At 38.3% G+C, this 22,673-nt stretch overlaps 1 protein-coding gene across 2 annotated transcripts in view; it reads right to left on the reverse strand.

The window, feature by feature from the left end:
• LOC140282208 (pyruvate carboxylase, mitochondrial-like) overlaps positions 1 to 22,673 on the reverse strand; it is a 254,267-nt gene that overhangs the window by 23,493 nt on the left and 208,101 nt on the right. For both annotated transcript variants that reach the window (XM_072376794.1, XM_072376795.1), the window contains exons 15-21: positions 19,606 to 19,827; positions 13,386 to 13,542; positions 10,559 to 10,799; positions 9,179 to 9,346; positions 8,456 to 8,537; positions 1,291 to 1,448; positions 968 to 1,054 (exon numbers count right to left, since the gene is read on the reverse strand). In XM_072376794.1, the coding sequence (XP_072232895.1) occupies positions 968 to 1,054; positions 1,291 to 1,448; positions 8,456 to 8,537; positions 9,179 to 9,346; positions 10,559 to 10,799; positions 13,386 to 13,542; positions 19,606 to 19,827 (1,115 nt within the window). The remainder of the gene's footprint in view (positions 1 to 967; positions 1,055 to 1,290; positions 1,449 to 8,455; positions 8,538 to 9,178; positions 9,347 to 10,558; positions 10,800 to 13,385; positions 13,543 to 19,605; positions 19,828 to 22,673) is intronic.

The raw sequence follows: 22,673 nt of genomic DNA on the forward strand, positions 1-22,673 counted from the left end.
ACACAAAGATGTGATGGCAAATAAAGAAAAAGAAGGGATCCAAAAAAAAGACCATAAATAACAAAAAAATTAAAAATAAAAATCAGGCAGGAGGCACGTTCTTACTGTTACTAACAATGAAACTGCTGATTGCCGAGTTTGTAATAGAGCTCCTCACCATGACTATAATCAACGTGCCCTTCAGGAAAATTAACCCAAAAGTTGTTCACTGGAGTTACAAAAATGAATATAACATCGGTTATACAGAGGGATAAACTCAGTATGAGAGAGGTTTAACACTATGCTGCTGAAGTTTGGTAACAATTACTTGATAAGTGACAGAAAAAAGAAGCCAAACAAAGAGTAGACACAGTCTGCCATGTCAGGGTAAAGTCTAGCTAAGAAGAAGGAAAAGCTATACAAAAGATTGTGAAACAAGAAAGCTACCCACAGAGGCAAAGGGAGGCAGGGAAGGTCAAACAAAGTGTACACCTGAAAGTGAATTTTGACAGCAGAGAGCAGTGGATGAACCTGACTTAATGTGGGATTTGTGTGTCAGACGGCTATTAAAAGAGCAGATGCAGTCAGTGTCAGCTGTGAAAAAGGAGCAACATCAAATCAATGCCAAAGTAAAATTTGAGGGTTTTTTGTGTTTTAACCCTTGCTTTAGTTATTGAGGAACTGAAATAAGTGAAACAGCCTTACTGTGTAAAATACCTGCAGTTGACAAGTGTTGAAATACAGACCGGTTTATTTCCCCACTGGCAATTTAATCTTAATAATATAACCTATTTTAGGTGCTGCTTTTAAATCAAAGACATGAAGATCTATTGCCATCTTGAATACTAAATTAGAATTTTCTGGTTTCCATAACTGCAGGAATGGTGATGACTCTTTGAGCTGTTGTTTTGCTGGCGAAAGCAAATCAAAGCTGAAAAAAAAAAAAAAAAACAAAGGTGGATTTGTTCTGTTTTGCTTCTTGTCTTACTTTAATGAGGTCTCCGAGCAGTTTGTTGGCTTCGGTATACGCTTTCTTCACCTCCTTGAACTTATTTCCGAGCCCCATGCTGTGAGCCTGAAATGAACCACAATGAAACCAATGACAGCAGGAATGAGCAGTCAAGAGTCATTTTATTAGCTCTCATTTAGGGGGAAAAGTTAAAGCCGGTAGGCTATAATTTGTGTAGTGTTATCAACAGCTTTTAATTTTTAGTAAAGGCCAGATGTGCCATCATTATATCCTACAGTAAACTCATTAAAATCAACCCCTAATCAATAAAAAAAACAAAAAAAAACAGCAACTGAATGTACCTGGAAGTGAAGGTTGGTGTACTGTCCTCCTGGTATCTCATTCTCATAGACATCAGCATTGCCAGATTTCATGGTGGCAGTGCAGTCAAAGGGAGCATACAGCCCTCTGGTTACCTCCCAATATTCGCTGTAGTCAAACACCTTCTCTAGAGCAATGCCTGCAACACAAGACAGGAAACTGACATCAGATCAATGGTCACCACATACATTTGTTGTACAGTACATTGTACAGTACTTTGAAACCCAGTCTGCAAGACAAATGTGATGTAAAGGCAGTTTTTAGAGTAAAAATAGAACAAGGAATATGGGAAAAACTACTTAGGAGATATTAAATCTGATCGGAATTAAGTTTGATACAAATTCAATTGTATAATGCCATGTCCAATTCTGCTTTGTAGCAAAAACAGAATATTTCAAGCCTTTTTGATCAGTTTAGTCCCTCACAGCAGAAAGAAAAATTATGTTTTAGACTGCCATTTATCTGCATTCATCATTGATACACTGGCTCATCGAGATGATTCAAATGTATAAAACTACAAAAAAGAGTGCCAGGTTTGCCAGCATTCTCCAATCCATCATGGCAAATTTGAAAGTTTCTGAATTCTATAATGTACAATATTAGGGTGCTGGACTGCAACAACTCAAAAAGAGTAACGAAAATGTCACTTTAACAACTGGAATACAAATTGGGACATTTGAGCTTTTTTGTTTTATTAAAAACTTATTTGTTCCCACCTAGGCAAGTTTGAAAAGCCATTCTGCATTTATTATTGGTAAGTGTACATATCCTTAAAGAACACCAAAAAAAAGTCTAATGCCATTACAGAACTGGCATTACAGACACTTATTAGACTTGCAAAAAAATTGAAAAACCTTCTACAAAATGTCTTGAATTTCGACTGTCATTTTGGCACATAAATGGTGGTACTGTCACATTAATTTGAAAAATGAATGCGCAAGTACCAGCTCCTAAAATTCAGCTGTCTGCCGAGCCAGTCAGTAATTGGGTCCATTTCCTTTTCTGCTTGCAAACACCATTCTTGGCACTTTCCTTTGAGCTTCCACTTTGAAATTATGGCTTCAGTCTATAGGATGGAGGTACACCATGATCAGAGTGTTAAAAAGCAGTGTCTGTTGAAAAAAAGTGATGCTTTTCCTTAAGTGCAGTCTTTGGTTTGTGGTTGACACAAAGATGTCAGAATGAAAACAGCAGAAATCAAATACATACTAATAATCGCTCATTGTACTGTACTTTGTTAGAGTAACCAATTTAATAAAAGTTTATCTCATAACAGCTTACCTTGTGCCTGTCTCAAACATCTTAAAGTATTACAACGAGGCTATTGGGTCAGCACCGGGGCTCATAACGCACTAGCCTGTGTGATATTGTTTTATGTGGGTTCTTGTCTCTCAGAAGTGTTGAACATAAAATGTTTGTACAAACAATAATGGCTACATTTATGGGAAAGAAGCTCAGTTGAAATAACAGAACTCTCTAATCAATGCAAAGGATATATATTTCACAGACAAATAATGACTCATAAATGCAGCTTTAAAATAGATGCAAACATTTTGAGATTGATAAGCACCATCTAAGATGAACACATAGAAAAGGATTAGATACAAGAAGGGAGAAAACAAATGGAAACTTAAACAGAAAAAGACAGACTAAGGGTTATGGGGAGATTTACAAGAAATTTAATGGGCCTCTTCACCTGCCTCTCTGTCAGAGTTCAGTGAACAGTCTGTGGTTCAGCTGCCTGCATATTACTAAAATCCAAGCTGTGTGTTTTTTGTGAATTTGCTTGCAACATCTTGATTGATTACATTGTAATGGCATCTATTAAACCCATGCATGATGCATGAGGTAAGGCAGTAAATGTGGTCAGACAAACACAAGGACCATTTTAATATGCATCATCATTCAACTGCAATTGTGTGTGTGTGAATATGCATGGCATTTAAAATGCACAGGCGCTTACTGAATAAATAAACTAGCCTCGAAAGATAGATAAATTAACAGCAGAAGCGCTGCTTTTGCCTTTTTCTTGAGGACAAAGATGTTGAGGGAGTGGAAGAGAAAGCAGAGAGAGGTAGTTTGAAGGAGTGAACTAGGCATGGAAAGTGTTGGTAATTGTGTTGTCACTGACTGAGAGGGACCAAGAGTAGGATGCAGACAATGTGAAAGAAGGACTGATAGCAGCGAGGGAGACAGAGACACTGCACAGCACTGATTACTGGTTTGAAGTAGAGATGGGAGAAAGGCGGAGTGTGGGAGTAGGAGAAAAGAGTAAACAGACTAAGGTCAGGAAGGTATGGAAGTATCCAAGGGAGTGCTCTCCTTGATTACGAAAGTGGTGAGATGGGCAAACAGATGAAAGATGGAACAGGCATTAACTGAGGCAAGGACGAGACGAAGAGACAGGCACAAGGTGAGTGGTATGGAGCAGAAGGATGAGAGGAGGAGTTTGTCTGCATGTACATGCATTATGCATATAAAAGCAGGGGGTCACACCAGGATGGAGTATAGGTATGCACACATGTATGCATACCAGAGACATTCTGCATCCCAATTTCAGTCTCAAGTGAGGCAAATTGAAACTCCATGAATAAACTGACAGACAGAAGAATCTCATGCACTTGAGTAATGACCTCATCTTTCACCCTCTCCCCGTTTTTCTGCATACTGGATACTCACAAATTGATATTCTGTCACAAAACTGGACTGTGTCTAAATGATGCTTTTATGCTGCAATATATCATGCTTTCTACATTGCACTGAAAATACTTTTTTTCCACCTCCAGAGCCTGTACCTGAACCTGTTGCTTTCAGCTGTGGGTTAAATGTGTCAATGGGGAGAACAGCAGCGAAACAAAAGATTTCTTCTCAAAGCACAAAATGCACATCAGTCAGAGCATGGCATGATTCTTCAGCTCTGTTGCTGTGTAGCTTTACAGACTGTTACAAACATGTCTGCCCCTTCATGAAAGATTTTCTTAGTGTGTGTGATCCAAAACAATGTTCCTCACAACAAGTTCATTTGCTGTCAGTGGCACACACAGGGACTATACCAGGAAGCTGACGTTTACCATTATATTGTGCATAAAAAAACAAAACGTTGCTCTGCTGGAGGTATTGAGCAAATATGAGGCCTGTTTGGCCTCATCCATAGAAAGTAGTTATGGTAAAAAAACAAACAAATGTAAGGAATGGCATCCCTGAACGCTCAACAGATATTGCTTAATTTTTCAAAACAAAAGATCACTGAGACTTTCCTGTGACACTACATCCTCAAACTTCTGATGAGAACAGGATGAGGGATGTAATGTTGAAAAAGGTAAAGATCTCACAGTTTTTAAAGTAAAGATTTAGAAAACAAGGTAACACCAGAAGTTTGCAGACTCAACCACAAAGTTTAAACATGAACTGCAGCGCATCCGTTTACAGCATCCATGAATAAATGTACTAATCACTGTATGCAGAAGGCACTAAAATAAAAAGTAGAATATAATGTGTCCTATTATAACGTGAAGGAATATCAACCAATCACTTTGTGGGTCACATTTATATGACGCCGTTCACAGAAACAGAGTTCACGGGAATCGGACTGACACAAACATTGTCAGTGTGATTGATATACTAACAAACTAAAGTTAAAAGACCAATGACAGAATATTTTATTAATATGAATGGATTTATAAAACTGAAAAAAAGAGGCCTTGCTTAACTGGTTTCTTTTTCTCTTTAAGTTCTTCACGGTTTGACGTAATTTGATTCAAAGTAAAACGGCAATTTGGAATTCCTTTAAATTGTCCATTACCAAGACATATTTAGTATTTACAATAGAAAAGAAAGCTCAAAACTGTTACCAGTGGAATTAGTTTTGCCCTGTGATTCAAGTCTTACAGACAGAAAATATTTTGGCCACAAAAAACAAAAAAAGTTAAACCGCTCCTCAGCTCAGTATTTATCTTTTTTTTTCTAAATGAGACGTTTTCTTATAGCAGTGATGTCAATGGTGAAGTATTAAGGTGTAAGTGGTGTGTTTCACCCCAGGTGCACTTGTTTGTGCTTCACAACAGTGGTATCAGGGTGCCTTTCTTTTTTTTATTCTTACTACGAAACATCAGGAGATTATGACCAGCTATAACTGACAAAATGAAGGACTTTCAGTAAGCCACAGTCATCAAAAACTTGGGTAATGAGTAATAAGTTAACTCCAGCATCGAAGCTGAAAACTCTACATTATCAGAGCTTATGAGGAGGATTTAGATCAAATCAAGTTGTCCATTTAAAACATTTGCATTTAGCAGGCACGGAGTAGTGAACTGCACATAATGTCACTAATATCCTGCACTACAGCAGCAGACAGTAAATTACTGGTGCAGTGCGAATGTAAACAAAATTAGCCGAGCTTCTTGTGGTTCTGAGTCATGGAAATTAGCTATCAGATCTATTTAGAGAAGCTGAGTAAGTTTTCCCAATAGCATTACTCTACATAAGTGAGCAGCACACTCCACATCACTTTTAATCCCTTTAGCCTGTTTCATGTTCCTTCAATTTTTAAAACAGAAGTTTTACTACTGTCAGTTTTAATCTATTTTCCACTCCACACCCCTGACTGGGGGAGGAAGGGGTCAGTGAAACCAGTCAGTCATTGGTGGTAATGAGGCTTCTGCTTTTTCACAGCCCATGAAAATTACATTGCGCAGAACACAGTGACCAACAAGGACCTCACAGGGGAATGAACAATAAAATCCATCCAACCAGCTTATCTCATGACCTCTTGAGAGGATTCCAGAAGGCCTGAAAGATTTTGGATAGAACCAGAATGTTTCTGAGAATGCAAATGAGTAATAATAATGCCAAGGTTGCCAATCTCCCAGGAAAAGTTGCCCCAAGGTAAGATAAACGAAGTGGGAGCACTGGGCAGCAGGTTTTTATTTTTAAGCAATTGGTAATAAGAAAAATAAAATAAAATATATGTCCCCTAAATACATCAGTGTGCCCACCATTCTATATACACAAAGATGAGTTTTTAAGCATCAAATAAACAGGCTTCTATATTCATCTGCACTCATGACCATTTGAATAATCACTTTTAGGAATAACTGTAGTAATATTCTGCATAATAATGCACCCGGTTCTTGACCACAGTTGTTTCTTTCTTCTGATCTGCCAGCTCCTCTGCTCCATCTTCGTCTTATAATTGGCTGTGTGCATTATTACTCTGCAGAATGAGTAGATTTTTCTGACTTAGGGCCACAATTATGAATGCGCTATTGATTTGTTGATTGATTTCCTACCCTCAGTTCAAGAGGCAGACTTGCAAAAAGACAAAATTATTTCTATGCAAGGCTGGTGATCTAAGGGTGAGTTCACGCTTAAGAGGTTTAGTTAGGTTAAAAAATACCTTGGATTGTTATCAATATCATTAATTTCTATTGCCAGACAAAAAGACATGATAAACACATGCTGAAAGACTAGCACACTGACATAACATTGACAAAGTATTACAATGAAATCAAATCTTAGAGAGAATGATTAAAGAATTCCTCAAGAAAATAAACATGTCAGATAAGTGTGTGTTGCCGTTTTTGAGGGTACTTATGTGCATCATTCTGCCTGTGCAATGTGTTGACAGTCAAGGAAAGATTCACAGGAGAAAAATGGATGATTTTTCCTCACTCTCCCAGCGTTAAACAACAACATAGGCTCTTTCCTACAACCACCAGCAGTGAATTAAATAAGGTGTTAGGACACCAGGGAGGCCTGCAGGAGATCAACATCACAGTGAGATCAGTTTATTTTCCTGACAGTTCAACTGCTTTTTTGTTTATTACCCTCAGTTATTACTTTCACTAATCTGGTTGCTATGAGAGGTGATATGCATTATGAGTCACCCTAAGACCCAGACAGAAGAGAGCTTATCTGTTACACAGCCGTACAGCCACCCAGCAAGACAGTCCTCAGGTCCTTCAGAGGGAGCCTGCCCATTTGGAAACCTGCAGGCAAGCCATGATTTTTTTCTCTTCCTTTCCCTACCTATTATAATGAGAAGGAGCAACTCATGCAGATTTGAAGTAGTAAGAATGCTATCACGCTAACGTTGGTGTGCACCAAACAAATGAACCAAGACTTTTTGAAATAGCAGTTCCTCTGTTCAGTTCCAAACTCAGGTGTAATCTGCATGTATTTGGTCCGTTCATATTGGTTCATATTCAATCAAACAGTACTTGATTCTTTATTTAAAATGTAACTCATTGTTCTAAGTAGGTATGTTGCTCATGACAGTTCAGTCCAGTCCACTGCTTCCATGCAGCACACGTTCACTTGTGTGCACAACACAGGAACTCCTAATTTCATACATTTCACAAGTTCTTTGAAAAATCTTCACTGGTAAAAAATACCATCAAATACAGCCTACTCAAACCAAGGAGCACATTTATTTTGATATACAGTATTATTTCAGAAATGTTTAACTTCCAGCAACAAAAAAAGTCTGAAAAGCTGTCAAATTAAAAGTGTGAACTTATACAAAGGTCTTTTATCAGGCATATGTTGATTTGATGAAAGAAATTGTCAGTGTGACAAGTAAAGTGACCATGTACTGTAATAAAAGCTTGATGTTAACATTTTAAATGGTTTGTTGAAATATTTTTTATATCCTGCTCTTTAAAACTTATTTTACACAATCAAAATTATATACAATTACTAAAAAACTTTTCCCAATGTTACAGCCAGCATCTACCTAAACTGTCCTTGGATCATTTTTCTCAAAAATAATTTGGTTCCAAGTGCATTTTGTTCAGTGACCTGCATATGACCGTGTCCGCTTAGTCAGATTAACAGTCGAGGCTGTGTGTTTTATCCTTGTGGTTGGTGGCTGTTTCAAAATATGTGGACAACATGACAGGTGGACTACTTGTTTGTGTTATTGTTGGTGCTTGAGTTTTGCTGTGAAGAAGACAGAAATTAGGGACAGACAAGGAACTACTCTAAGTGTTATAAATACGTAATTAGGAGTGTTCAGCACAACCGGCTCTGTGCTTCTCAGCTGTGCTTGCTTTGGTTCAATTCCCATAATCTCCAACTCTGTGGTATGAGAACCATATAGATGGAGACCAACATAGTACCATAAATCAACTTGAATATGTTACCTACCAGTGTCAAGCTTGGTCCCCTTGGCGCAGGCAACCATGGCCCCCATGCTGGGCTGAGACGTCATCCCAGCCATGGAGTCAACCTAAAGAGAAACAATGCAAAAACTGTTTGTCCACAAGCCTAAAATCATTACAAAACCAAAGCACTTTACTGAAGACACTAAAGTACAGCCATGGAGAAAGGAGTGGACTCGTCTGTATATCTTCTAGTCTGCACAGATGAGCACATTTCTCCAAAATGTTCACACAAGCATAATGTAATGATTAGGGGGCATACAGCACAAAAAAGCAACTTTCCGTTGAAAAGAGGAGTCTACTTTTAAAGGCCTTCATTTCCCCTTCTTTATGTGCACACAATCATGCTTATTCCTGTGTATGACTGTCATCCTTCATTATTTACAGCTTGTAAAAAATGTAACTGTTGTAAATGTTTTAGTGACTGAGGCTGATACATGATGGAGGTGGACAGTCAGTTGCTTGTTGCATGTTGTTGCCAGGAACTAAACAATACATCGAGACAAAACTGCAAATAACAGCCAATTACTTAAACCAAAGTGTCTGTGTTGGCAGCATGCATCAGTAAATGGTTGGGGAAAAACTCCCAGCTCAAAAACCGCTCTATCTCAGTTTCAGTGTTCATGTTGTTAAATTTACTAGCAGCTTGGCTCTAGATAAGTCTTCCAAAGGAAAAGTCATTGGTATTGTTCACATGATAAATACTCACTGCAACATCTACTACGTCGGCTCCAGCTTCAGCACAAGCCAGCATGGCTGCTACACCAGCTCCAGCCGTGTCGTGTGTGTGCACATGGATGGGTACATCTGGGAAACGGTCCCTCAAAGCACCAATCAGAAGCTTGCTGGCCTCTGGTTTCAGCAGACCGGCCATATCCTGTTGAGAGAAACAAAAGACTCATGTGGATACTATTTTGACATGTACTACCTATCTAACCATTAAAGCAAGCACAGTGCTCTTTAACATAATTGCATCATTGGACTTGATCTCATGAGTTAAGTAGAATAAACCGATGTTTTAATATCACCAGTCTAGTTTATAAACCCCGTTTAAACAGTCTTCATTTGTGAATGCAGCACCATTCCAGCATTTGTAGTGGCGTTTTAAATGTCCAAACACTTTATGAATGACACTGCAAACAGGATTCATACACAACCTTCTCTCTCTCCCTTTACTTTGGACCAGCAAAGATGTGGTGGTACATGCATGAGGTTTTTTCGGCTGAAGCTGAAGATTTAGTGATCGAAAGAACTGCTCCAGAGTTAAGTTCCAACCCCGCAACAGCAAAAAGTCCCTGAGAAAGACCATGTTGAATGGCCACTTCAGAAGCCATACATCCATAAATTGGTGGTGTTTCTCACATAACTTAATGCATTTAAATATTACAAATAAAATTAAAGATACAGGATTGACACTCGGGTGTTAAGTCTTAATGGACACTGAAAAAAAAAAAATTACAGACATAGCTTAGATATTTTTTGGACTCCCTTTGATGATCATTACACTCCCCGAGGTTATTATATTTGCACATTTCCTCTTATAATAGCGTACCTCATTAGTTATGCAAGTCTTTTATGCAAATGCCACTGCTGAGTGTGATGATTAACACTGCGGTACAGAGGGAGTTTATCATTGCTCGTCTGAAATATTCTGTCATGCCTGAATGAAGAAATTAATACTTTGTGAGCAATATCTATCAATTCATTTAGATAAGAGGCTCAAGTATACAAGTAATTTTACTTTGAACAAGCCGAATACCCTCAGCTGTGCTGAACAGAGAATCTTCAAAAGTTTAAGAGCAATACCACCAGATTCAAAAAGTTTGTTGTTTTGGTTATTTTAGTTGAGGAAATCATATTTAAAGTAGAGTAAAATAAGTACATTGACAGGCTAAAGATTCTACATATGTACAAAAACTATATTTAGTCAATTGGACTCTGATTATGATAAACATGACTTGCACTGTATGTCTGCTTGTTATTCTAGGTTTGCCTCAGCAGGCCAACCATATTCTTGGAAGTGTAAGTGGCAGTAGAAAAATTTCTTCGAGGAATGCCTGGATCCTATATGCCATTTTTATTTCCTCACCTTGATACAGAGGATGTGGGTTCCTGCTTTCATAAGCTCATCTGCAAGTTTCACATAGTAGTCCAAGGAATATTTTTGCCTCATCGGGTCAGAGACATCGCCTGTGTACGAGATGGCAGCTTCAACTACGCCACCCGCTGCTCCAGCAGCCTCCATACCCAGCAGCATGTTGGGAAGGTAATTTAGGGAATCAAATACACGGAAGATGTCCATGCCGTTCTCTTTGGCCACCTCGCAGAACCTGGAGGGAGAGACCTTTGTTAGTTAACCATATACAGTTTTGTTTTTAAATCTACAGTCTAATTTAGCAAGGGAGGGAGTCAAGAACTACAATAGCCTGCAAGATTATCATAAAGTCTTGCTCACATGTATAGAATGAGTTGTCGCTCACTGTGAGCTCCAGATAATAGCACATATCTGGGGAGGGATAAGCTGTTTATATCAATTTCCACATCCCTGCTCATAAATATTACTCTACCTGAGTAAATGGAGTATTTCCGCTATATTCATGAAAAGAGCTTACACAGCCTGCAGGAGCCCACAACAACAGAAGAAAAATGTGTATTCGACTCATGATCCAAACTTATACATTGTGCTCATCTGTACCACAAGAGGTTTACCAACTCTATATGTGCATGTCCAGTATTTATTAATACAGTACAATGTATGCATGTGCTGCCAGTGTGTGCTAGTTGGCAACACATCAAATCACTGCACGATCTTCCATATCTTATTTAGAGCTGAAGTGATAATTATTTATGCAGTTTAATAACTTTTTCTGTCCAAAAATTCATAATGACAAGAAACCCTCATTAAACTATACAACCCTCAATCACTCCAGGCTGTTTGGATATAAAATCCTCAGTCTGCAAAGTATGTTGTGCTGTGAGCCTGTAAAAATGCACTTTACATCAATTAAATTAAATGGAATTACACTTTGATTTGATTTAGTTAATGAAGAGACTAAGGCTACTTGGTTGCAAGCCATCACAAAGAAAACGTTGTGGGTGAGAAACTGACAGAATGTAGGGACGATAGAGAGGGAGCCTGGCAAACACATCAAAGCCTTTAATCACAATGATGCGCAAATTTTCAGTGACGCTCCCCCTATGGGACTCAGAGTGAAGAGGAAGACGAGGAGCAGAAAGGAGAGAAAAAGGGAGTTAAGAAAAAGAAACCAAGTATGCAGTGTGGAGAGACGAATAGAAGCACAAAAAATGGAGGATATCAGTGAGGATAAATAATGACTGATAAGAGGGGTAGAGAGGGCAAAAAACAGCGAGGATAGGGGAGGTCTGTGTGTGGGATTCAGCGGGAAGGAGGGAGGAGGGGACAGCTGCATTAGTCACAAGCTAGCCACAACTAATTAATTTCCAGTTTGGGGGAAATCACTGTGTGTCCTTATCTATGTTTGTGTGTCCAACTTACAACAGGTGTGTGTACTTATGTGTATTAGTCATCCGCAGCACCAAGTTAGCTTGTGAATTCATTTGGAAAAGGTGTGTGTACACACGTGTTCCTGAACAGGAGTATTTATATCCCCAAGTGCATTACAAGCACACGGCTGTATGAGTGATGAGCAACTCAGTGAGCACGATAAGAGGGAACAGAAACACATCAACCAAACTGACCCGATTAAACGTGTGAGCGTTGCATGGTCTGTGGGTTCCCACATTACAGCTTTTCCATTTAGATATATTTAGACTATGGCTTCATCTTAGATGTAAAATCTAATTTGATCTTTATACAGGTGAAACTCTTATCCCAATATTTAGAAACACTTTTTTTAGCTGAAGAAGTTGACATCAGAGCAGATCTTAATGTTAAATGATATGCGATTAAAAGCTTTCGGGATGTGAGAAATATGGACCATGTGCCATAAATAATCAAAACATATATTAAAATGGACATGTTGTGTTTTAACTCTGTTGATTCAGACATTTAAATAGTCATGTTGAAAATATGTTAAAAATCTGTCTAAAATTAGAACAAAAATAAAGCAGGAGAGATGCATAAAGACATGTCCCAGGTGTACCCCCCTCCCTAATAATGACATACGTTATTTTTTATTTCCAACCAAAATTAAACGTTACCAAAAATCAAATAACTTATTTATATCCATTTGGCAGTAGTATTCAAGGATAATACAAGCAATTATTTTTTAAAGAGCTGAAGTTTTAGAGTGCCCCTTCTCTGGTATGTAGAAAATTTTATATTGTGTTAGTTTTCGCTGTACCAATGGGATCATTGGTGTCACAGTCATCTGTGTAATTATTCTGTCATTTAAAGAGAGGCCAAAATCCATTCCACAGACAATAAAGCCAAGTATGAAGTTGCAAGTCACCCATGTCGTTCCCATGGAAACAACCCAGCCAGAGGACATTTTCAAAATATGACAATAACAGACAATAAAACAGATGGAGCAGCAGCTGGCTTCAAGAAAATCTTATTCAAACTGATGTTTTGAAAATTCAATAAAAGCCGTTTTCAACACATTGAAAAAAAATTATCTAAAAAGAGAAAATGACAAAGCTGTTATACTTTTATAAATGGTTTTGCTTGGATGTTCAAGTTTGTATATGCAGAGTAAATACGAACCACTCTAAGGACCATACTAATAATGTTATATCCAAATCATACATAAGAGACTAAAGCTAGTGAGTAAGATCTGTCCTCAAGTTCCAGCTCAGCTCTGTGTTGAGGTATTCATTACCAGATTACCAGAGATGGTTAGGTGCCAAATTAAAAATAAAACATTTATAGTAAGATTTGAACATTTATTAACTTGGTTAAGAGGAAAACAAGTTAGTGTGCTCGGGTGACTCACTTAAAGACAGCGTTGTCAGGGTAGTTTGTGTAGCCCACGGCGTTGGCCCCTCTCAACAGCATCTGGAAAGGGACATTTGGGATCAAAGCTCTCAGCTCCTGGAGCCTCTTCCATGGACATTCTGACAAGAATCGCATGGCCACGTCAAAGGTAGCACCTACACACACACACAAGCACAGAGAGAAATGGAGTTTCAGCTTTCATCTCAAGTGTCATCTGTCATTCCAGCTTTGATCTCAATTTGGGAGTCAAAAAGTCATTTTTCAAACTTATCCCATCAGCCATAAATGCACACTATTTGATGATAGTTGCAGATTCATTGCTCAATCCAACACTTTCATCATCTATTTTCAAAGGAACTTTAAAATCCAAGAAATGCTCCAGTGGGAGGGGGTAGGGAAAGGGAAAAAAAAAGAGAGCAATCTCTTATTTCCCTTTGTGGGGGAAGAGATTAGTGATTCTCATACCCGTTTATCATATTAGCCAGAAATATTGAAGCCTCCAGTGGTATTTTGCTGATCCAACAGTCATTAAATTTCATTTTCTGAGCACTCATGCGCTTGGACACAGTGAAAATACCAAGCACAACTGCTTGTTCCCTGCTTTTATGAGCAGAAGGGATGCCATGGAAAAACCCTCTTCATGCTTTTTTTTCCTCCCCCCCACTTGATTGGAATTTTAGTGTACGTCAGCATCCCTTAAACCACTGGTTAGGAGCAGATATGACTCCAAGCAATCCTATCTGATGTAAAAATATTAGTATTAATGTCACTGCTTGTGAGATACCAAAACATGAAGCAGAGTGAGGAATTCATCTGAGGCTGCAAAATCTATTCTAATAATTTGAGAACATGAATGAAGAGTGACAGCTGGTCCCACAAGCAGGACACTGCTGCAGCCTGCCTCCTTTTGGAAAGACAGGAAGACTTTAACCTTCTGTGAATGTAATTAAAAAAAAGAAAAAAGAGAGATTGAAACAAATGCAATGCCTATGATAATTTGGTTATTTATTAAAAGTTCCTTATTTTCTAACTCACCATCCCCTGGAGAAGGCGCAGGCTGCAGAAATAAATGAGCTTCTAACATCCTGTGAAGGATGCATGGCTGTAGTAAACCTTAACACACAACTCAAAACGAAGCTTGTCCAGTCACACGCTGGCAAACTCAGAACTCCCTTATTTCTTTAAGACAATCTTCAGCCAATATGTGAGGGCAGCTGATGCATCAAAATTATTCATATCTATAATCCAAATCATTGTACATATTAGCATTTGCCATTTTGCTTAAATGTGCAATCATAAACCCAATGCATTTGATTCTTTTACTGCCATATCAATTTTTATGTCATCTGAGATTTCATTAACCTTAAAACATATCCCAATCCAACACACTTATCCAACAACTGCTTGGATGAACAAGACACACACCCCAACATACTCACAGAAGTTATTAAGAATCAATCAATTCATCACTTGATACAACTGTGTCAGTCTGACACAAGTAACCATATAGATCTATTAAGTGACCCAGTTAATTTTACAGTACCTTACGTGGTGCAGGGAGGAACACTATATGAGGAAGGGACTTAATCCTCAAAGGGCTTTTACAGGCTTAATCTCTCCAATGATTCATTCTGCCTCTAAGCAGCTGAAACATGTGAAAGCAATATTCCCCATCTAAGACAGTCAAAAAAAAAAAGAATCTTGTACAGAGACAATATGTCATGGTGACAGCCTTCAATATTCACATTTGAAATTCAGTCATCTCCCTTGAGTGATTTATTTTGGCTCCAGGTGATTCAAACTCTGATCTGAACAAAATGCGTCTCTGATCAGTGTGTGATGAATGTGTATTTTATGGGGACATGCTATCAAGAGAGGCACAGTAGTTATTTCTCCTGTGGTAATTAAGTGATTCACGAGGGCCTGTTTAAAGGTACTGTTATGAGCTGTCACTGTGGGACAATGTGTGCCAGAGATGAACTTTTCACAGCATGGTGGTCTAATTTGTGTTCAACAAACTAAATCAATATGAGGCGAGTGTGTTGTTGGCAAGTGGTGAATCAGGGAACACTGGGCTGTAAAAACAGTGAATGAACTAATCTAACAGTAAAGGTGAAGAAAAATAAGAATACTGGAGTTACGTATACACTCTTAAAGTCTACAACTTTCCTTTATTAAAGATCAGTTTACTTGAAAACAGATGTGTAAAGTTTCCCATCATCTTGAGATTATAATTTTTCCAGAATGGATGTTATGAACTGGAAAGATACAATTTGAATGAAAACATCAATGGTCTAAATTACGAGCCAGTTAGCTTAATGTAGTGGTTTCTTGTATTGGTTCGTTTAGAAGATAAATCATTTATCTTCAGTCATTTATTATATTTGTCTTATTTAAATAAAAATAATCATTTATTGGAGATCAATTAATTGACCTTGTATTAATCAAAGCAGATACTGATCCATACAAGGAACCAAATATTTTTATGTGATGGTTTCGTGTACTTCAGTGTCTGCACACTAATGCTATTTTCTGTCTGCCAACCAAACTATATTTAAATTGCCTTTAAAACAGAGCTAAACAGAAACAAATTAAAGAGGGAAGTAAATCAAAGATTGTATATAAAACAATGTGTATAACTCACAAAAGGGAACTACAATGTATCATTAAATGTATAGTAAACACTTTCTCAGTCTGCTCGTCTTTGAAAGTAAAAACTTTTGAAAGAGTAAAAAAAAAAATCAATTTTCAGATTATTTCAACAGAACATAAGAAAATTCGTCTCCGATGTTCAACTTCTGATAAACGTTACGTGATCACATTCACTATTCATGAGCATCAGGCAAGTACAAACAGCCAATTATTTTTTAATTTTATTTTTTAATGCTGACAATGTGTTAAAAAGTCTTCAGGGAAGATTTATCACCCTTCTAAATGCTTTTAGAGCCCATTATCATCCAAGTATTAAAATGGACAACACATTCCTGCTAAGATATAAATATGCTTGAATAGTGAAGTCACAGGAAGGGTTCACAGGATCTCTGTTTAAAATCTATTGTGACTTTAAGTATTTAAATAGCAATGAGAAGGTACTTTGTGTTCTGCATCAAACGGGAAGAACTGATGCCTTAAGAGCACCCACTAGCATATTTCATGTAATCACGAAAACTTTTCTCAACTAGAAAGACATCAGTCTAACATCAGCCCTTTGCAGAGTCATTATGTCAGGAGTCGCTGAAATTTCTTTAACTCAGGTCTTACATCTTAATGCAGTGATGTTCTCTTGTTGTTGTCGTATAAATATGGGAGAGATAAACACATCTTCACTTCTTCCAACTTCTTCATTAAGACAAAAGACTGTTTAAACTTCAAGAGGTATCACTGACAAAATATTCAAAAACGTGACACCCTCTGCATTTCAGACATTAGCATATGATGAAAGACTTTAAAGGGAGACAAAGTGAGGTGTACTGACTATTGTCTTGGCCTTTTATCATAACTGAATTAACAAAGACACTGGATTAAAATGTTTCCTGCAGTTTTCACTGCAGAAAGTGCCTACACGAAGAGAGTTAACTGCATAGTCTACTCATTAAGAATAATCCTTTAATTCCTGGAAGTCACAAGTAGAAGGCTCCATGGATGTGACTTTTTCCAGTGAATGTAACAGATTATCTGAATGAAATCTCAAGAAACGGAGGCCAAGTCATCATATCGACTGCTGTCAAGTTCCTCAAACACTCTCTGAACTAGGATGCACTGTCCTGCTAAAAGAAACCACTGCCATCAGGGCGTCCTATTGAAAAGAGGGGTTGTATAAGATCTGTAACAATGTGTAGCATCCCATGATGCATTCTGCCACCATCTCTACCTCATATATACCAAACGCATACATGTAGTAATCCACATGATGTAAAGTTGACCAGATGCTTTATCAGACAAGCCGACCTTCTATTGCTCCATGGTCAAGATTGGAGACACACAAGCCCAGTGAAGGTGCTTTCGTTGTACAGGGGTTAGTGCTTAGGCCCCCAGACTGGTCTGTGTCTGCGTAGCCTAATGCTAAATAGCAGCAGTTCGATGACATTGGTCCATGCAAGCAAGCCTTTACCTCGCTGTCCTTCAGGGAGCTATGATGACCCACGGCCCTGTCACCAGTTGGTCATTTACCCTTTGCTGAACCACTTATTTGGTAGATATGAACAAATACTAATCCAGAACACCTCAAAACGAATGCTTTTTTGGAGATACTAGCGTCCTGTGATATAACAGTCACCATTTGGCCCTTGTTCAAGTCACTCAGATTTCTGTCACTTTCCATTTTTAATGCTTTCCTCTAATAATCCCTTGAACAGACTATTCACTCTGTGTGAAATATCCCAACCATTTACAGGTGCCTTTGTAACAAAATAGTGCTTTTCACTCAAGCAGTCTGGTGGTTTTAATGTTTTGACCTTAACATACTGGTAGAAACAAGTTCACTGTCATAGCCCGGACCAAATCAAAATCTATATTTATGATCACACAATGTCATAAATAGCTTTACTGATAAATCTGTGGTTTCACTAGCGTTAATGGGGCAAGAGTCTCAGCTCTGTTGCAGTTCAGCAGACTAAATACTCCTAGCAAGGTAACATCTTCCACATTTAAGTAAAATGACTTTTGTCATGCTTAGCATATCTTTTGGAATGCATGAAGCAAAGAGATACATCCAGGAAAGAACTGCTCAATCAGTGCTCTTATTAGAGTGAAATGAAACATTGTTGATTGGAAAATCATTCAATCCTATTGAGTATGAACTCAGAATGCATAATAGTAGCAGGACCCTCAGAGTGTGCTGTGCATTATTGCAAAATAATGGTGAACAACTCTTTACTTTGGTCTGATCTGGTAATATGAAAGTATTTTCCACAAAGAAAATGAAATCCTAAAGAGGCATTTATGTGCCCTCGTCAGAGCACTCTCCCTTTCAGAACAACCTCACAAAGTATAATGAGACACACAGCCGGAGCTCCCCTGGCACCCATTCAACCGTTTCCTCAAAGGAAAAGTTCACCACAAGTTATCATAGACTCTCTTCAAAACTTTGCCTTAGATGTAACTGGTTCTACACAGCGAAACACGAATCTCATATGTGCTGTGGGTCTCCTCATATCACAACAATATATTTAAGACATTTTTTATTTTAAAATCAAACCATCTACTTAATAATTTACTTTGGTTGTAACCTTTTAATCTATTCAAATAACAAGTAAGTAGACAGCTGTTTTCTGTGAGATCTGCTCCCCCACTGTAATAAAATATATTGCTTCCTTTCTGAGTGGTGAACCATGATCTGCTACCAAGAGAAATGTAATCTTAAAAAGGGTTTTTAAGTACCCAAGAGGTTTCTCAAGAAAAACCCTCTCACTTTTGAAACACAACAAGGACTTTTTTCCCTATTCTTATGTTGTTCTTCTGGTCCACTCAAAGAACTCCAAATAATAACCACAGTATCTTCGAGCACTATGACTGCATAACTGCAATAAACGTTTAAACCTAAAGACACATCTGCTCCACAAATGTGAGTGTCCTGAGTGTTCGAGTGCTCAAACCATAAACAAACGAGTTTACTCTGACGACGTCTCAAAACGACTGCACTTCCTGTGAGCTCATCACCCGCAACTCAAAGAGGAGATATGCATTTTCGTTCTGTACATTCTCAGAGTAATTGCATCTTCTATACGGACAATATTGCATTTGATCGTGCCTCAAGTTTCAATGACGCGATTTTCTCATTCTGTTGAAGACGGGTAAAACGTACAATCATTTTCTATTCAAGAATCTCTCTGAAGACCTGCTTCTTGGAGGTGGAAGAATGACACTGTAGGAAGTTTTCAGTGATACGAGCACATGACAAAAATGGGGGGATATAGTCAATCAATGAAAACTGGAGGAGATCTATAGAATGAATGAGGGGAGTGGGGGAAAAAGGCCTGGTTGTGTTAACACAACAAATACATGCATACACGGGGACATAATTAACATGACAGCCACCGGAACAGGGAAACATGAGATATTTTGCACATGCCAATTTTTTATATATATATATACACAATTTTTTTTCATTTTTGAACACCAAAGAAAAGCAGGTTTGATAACAAAAGTAGATATTTTAGGTACACAATGACATTGATGCAGCAAAACTGGAGGAAACTAATGAACACAAGTTAACTCACCTCCCCAGTTCTCCAGACTGTAAAGGTTGCTGAAGTTGTGACTGACGAATGGAGAGATCATCTTCAGGTCATGGGTCCGAACTCTGGTTGCTAGGAGAGACTGGTGAGCATCCCTGAATGTTGTATCCATCAGCAACAGACCTTGGTGGGCTCTGACAGCCTTTGCGAATCCCTCAGGACCATCACGAAGCAACACATCACGGAAACCGACAGGTGGATCACCTAACAGACGGAAAGAAGAAAAGCAAGAAGAACGTTAAAACTGCCAGTTGTATCAGTTTGCTTGATTACTTTTCTCTTACATCACCCTCAACAGAAAATTACTGACATCTTAAAAACAGTAAAGGTAACGTTTGCACAGACCTGCAATTATCCATGTGCAATATAAAGACTTTAATAAACTTAATGAACAGACACAGCATGCATAACTCATTTATTTATCCAGTTTAACACCAAAGATGAATTATGTGCACAAGTTAAAGTGTACCGATAGTATTTACAGCATCCCCCTTACATTGAACTAACATAATTCGTTTCTTTCAGGACTTCTTCTGCCAAGGTGGATACAATCTCCTCTTGATGCTGCTCCTATTTCTCCAAGCTAAAGGGATCAGCTATAAAAGAATAGATGTATAAGCTCAGCAGTCGGCTTATTAGACACACCACCCACTGATTTGAGAAAATGGGTTGTTCTTGCTAACAGTGAGTCATATGGCGATGGCTTTCTATATAAAGTACATGGCTATCATTAGTGAACAGAGAGATCCAAGTGACAGAACTCTGTACTGTATGGCTGCCAGCTGAAGGTGAACCAGTTTTAGGATTTAACTACACTCAACTCACGTCTATACATTTTTAATCATCTGGCCTGTGAACATATTCTAAGATACCAGATTTCTCACAACACCAGGAATCAGAGTACTGTCATGTTCAAGATTCAAGAAGCTTTATCTATTATGAGGGAAATTGCTGTGCAACAGTTATGGTACAAGAGGGAAAGCCAACATAAAATAACATAAGTAACTGAATACAATATGTGCAGTGGGCAAATTAGCAGCCTCAATAAAAAACAGTATATACAAACAAGTGATCTGGAGAAAGTGACATTGTATAAAGTGACATTTGGCCTCAGGATGCAGTGTTTCCACTGACCCTTTTTTCGACCTGAGGTAGATGTGTTAAACAGTCTGATGGCCACAGGCAGAAAGGACTTCCTCTAGCATTCTGTCTTACACAACGGAAGAATGAGTCTGTTGCTGAAGGTGCTTCTGTGGGAGGTAAGCACCTGGTGGAGAGGGTGAGTGTTGTTGTCAAGGATGTTGTGCAGTTTACGCAGCAGCATCCTCTCAGACACGACCTACAAAGAGTCCAGCTGGACCCCCAGGATTGAGCAAGCCTTTCTGATGATCTTGTTGGCGTCTACTGCCCTCAGTCTGCTGCTCCAGCAAACCAAACCAAAGAAGATGGCACTGGTTACCACAGACTGGTAGAACATCCTCAGCATGACGTTACATACATCGAAAGACTGGAGCTGCCTCAGGAAATAGAGGTGGAAATAGAGGCTGTATACAAGACCCCTCTTGTACACAGCATCCCAGTTCAGTTTGTTGTCCAGGTGTACTCCAAGGTATTTGTAATCCTGGACCACTTCTGCACCATGTTGCTGCAAACTTGAGTGTGGTATACTTAATCATCCAAAGGGTGGGAAAGAAAACCCATCCAGAATATAGTGAAATGTTTCTAGACTTTTAATTTATTTTCATTTCCATTCTCCAACTCATGTTTCATGGAAGTTAGATTGGCAGTTTTTGCATGATCTTACCAACAGACTAATTTGCTTTACCTCTGGCTTTGGCTAATGAATTCAAATTTAAAAAATAAAGTTCATGATTGCTGCATGGTTGCTGTATCAAAAATCTGGAGATCTCCACAGATATTAAGATTTGCAATATTTCATATGGTGCATAGATATCTATAAACGGTGAATACCACCCTTATGGTTGGAGGGATCGCTAGTCTGTATGTTTCAGTATCTGGGTAGCACAAATGTCTGTTCAAAACTTCATTGCATTGCACCATATAATAGGTACATGTTTGACTCTGCACCAATGTGGTGAGCTGTAACTGCTAACTGTGGAGCTAAGCAGCTAATGTAGACAGAAAAACAACATATTGAGATCGAGATCAGGTTCAAGACTACCAAAAGTGAAAATCATGTTTAATTATTTTTATGCTATCATGAATGAGTGAAACAAGCTTGAACACCATATCTAAACATGCTCATGTAGACATTACAAAGCACTAATGAAATCATAGATTCAAACTGCCAGGGTTCAATAAAACACAGACCTAAGAATCACTTTGCAAGCTTTGGTTAACTTTGGTCATGTTGATCTAAAGTTCACACAAAGCAAAAAAGCATTTAAGTGGAAGGCACTGGGTGCACTTGATCAAATTCAGCTCAATGCGAGTATTTACAGCCATTTTGTTCCACTTTCTGGTCCGTTTTCCATTTGCACAGCAAAGTACCAAAATACATTTGCAGTTGAATAGTGTGGCACAACACTTAAGAGGATCTCACAGGGACACACAGTAAGCCAATGCACTCCGGTGAGATTCCCCAATTCACTGTTGCATTCTAACATAGCAAACTGTTTGGTGTACTAACATTTATAAAGTAAACTGAACCTGTAAACTTTACTAAGACCTGGATCAGCAGATGGTACCATTATCACCCGCTAATTTTTCTGTCTTTTCTCTCTGCCATGCAATTAAACACAATCACAACCTGAGGCATTAACATATTGGAAAATTAATTTGGATCCATTTTTTACTGTATTTTGTACAATCATCAATCAATTAAACTAGTTAATGAGGTGTCATAAGTCTTTATAGCTATCCTCCAAATCTCTGTCCTAAATCTCTGTGCTGCTGAATATTTGCTTGACCTCTTCCCTGAAAACAAATTATCTCCACTGTAATTGTTTCCAAGGCCCGCATAAGCAAAATGAACCACCCAAACAGAGGAAGATATCTATTCACATACCAACATGCTCACACAGACATGC

The sequence above is a fragment of the Leuresthes tenuis genome, unplaced genomic scaffold (genome assembly GCF_036924035.1).
Source record: "Leuresthes tenuis unplaced genomic scaffold, fLeuTen1.0.hap1 SCAF_22, whole genome shotgun sequence".
Lineage (NCBI taxonomy): Eukaryota > Metazoa > Chordata > Actinopteri > Atheriniformes > Atherinopsidae > Leuresthes > Leuresthes tenuis.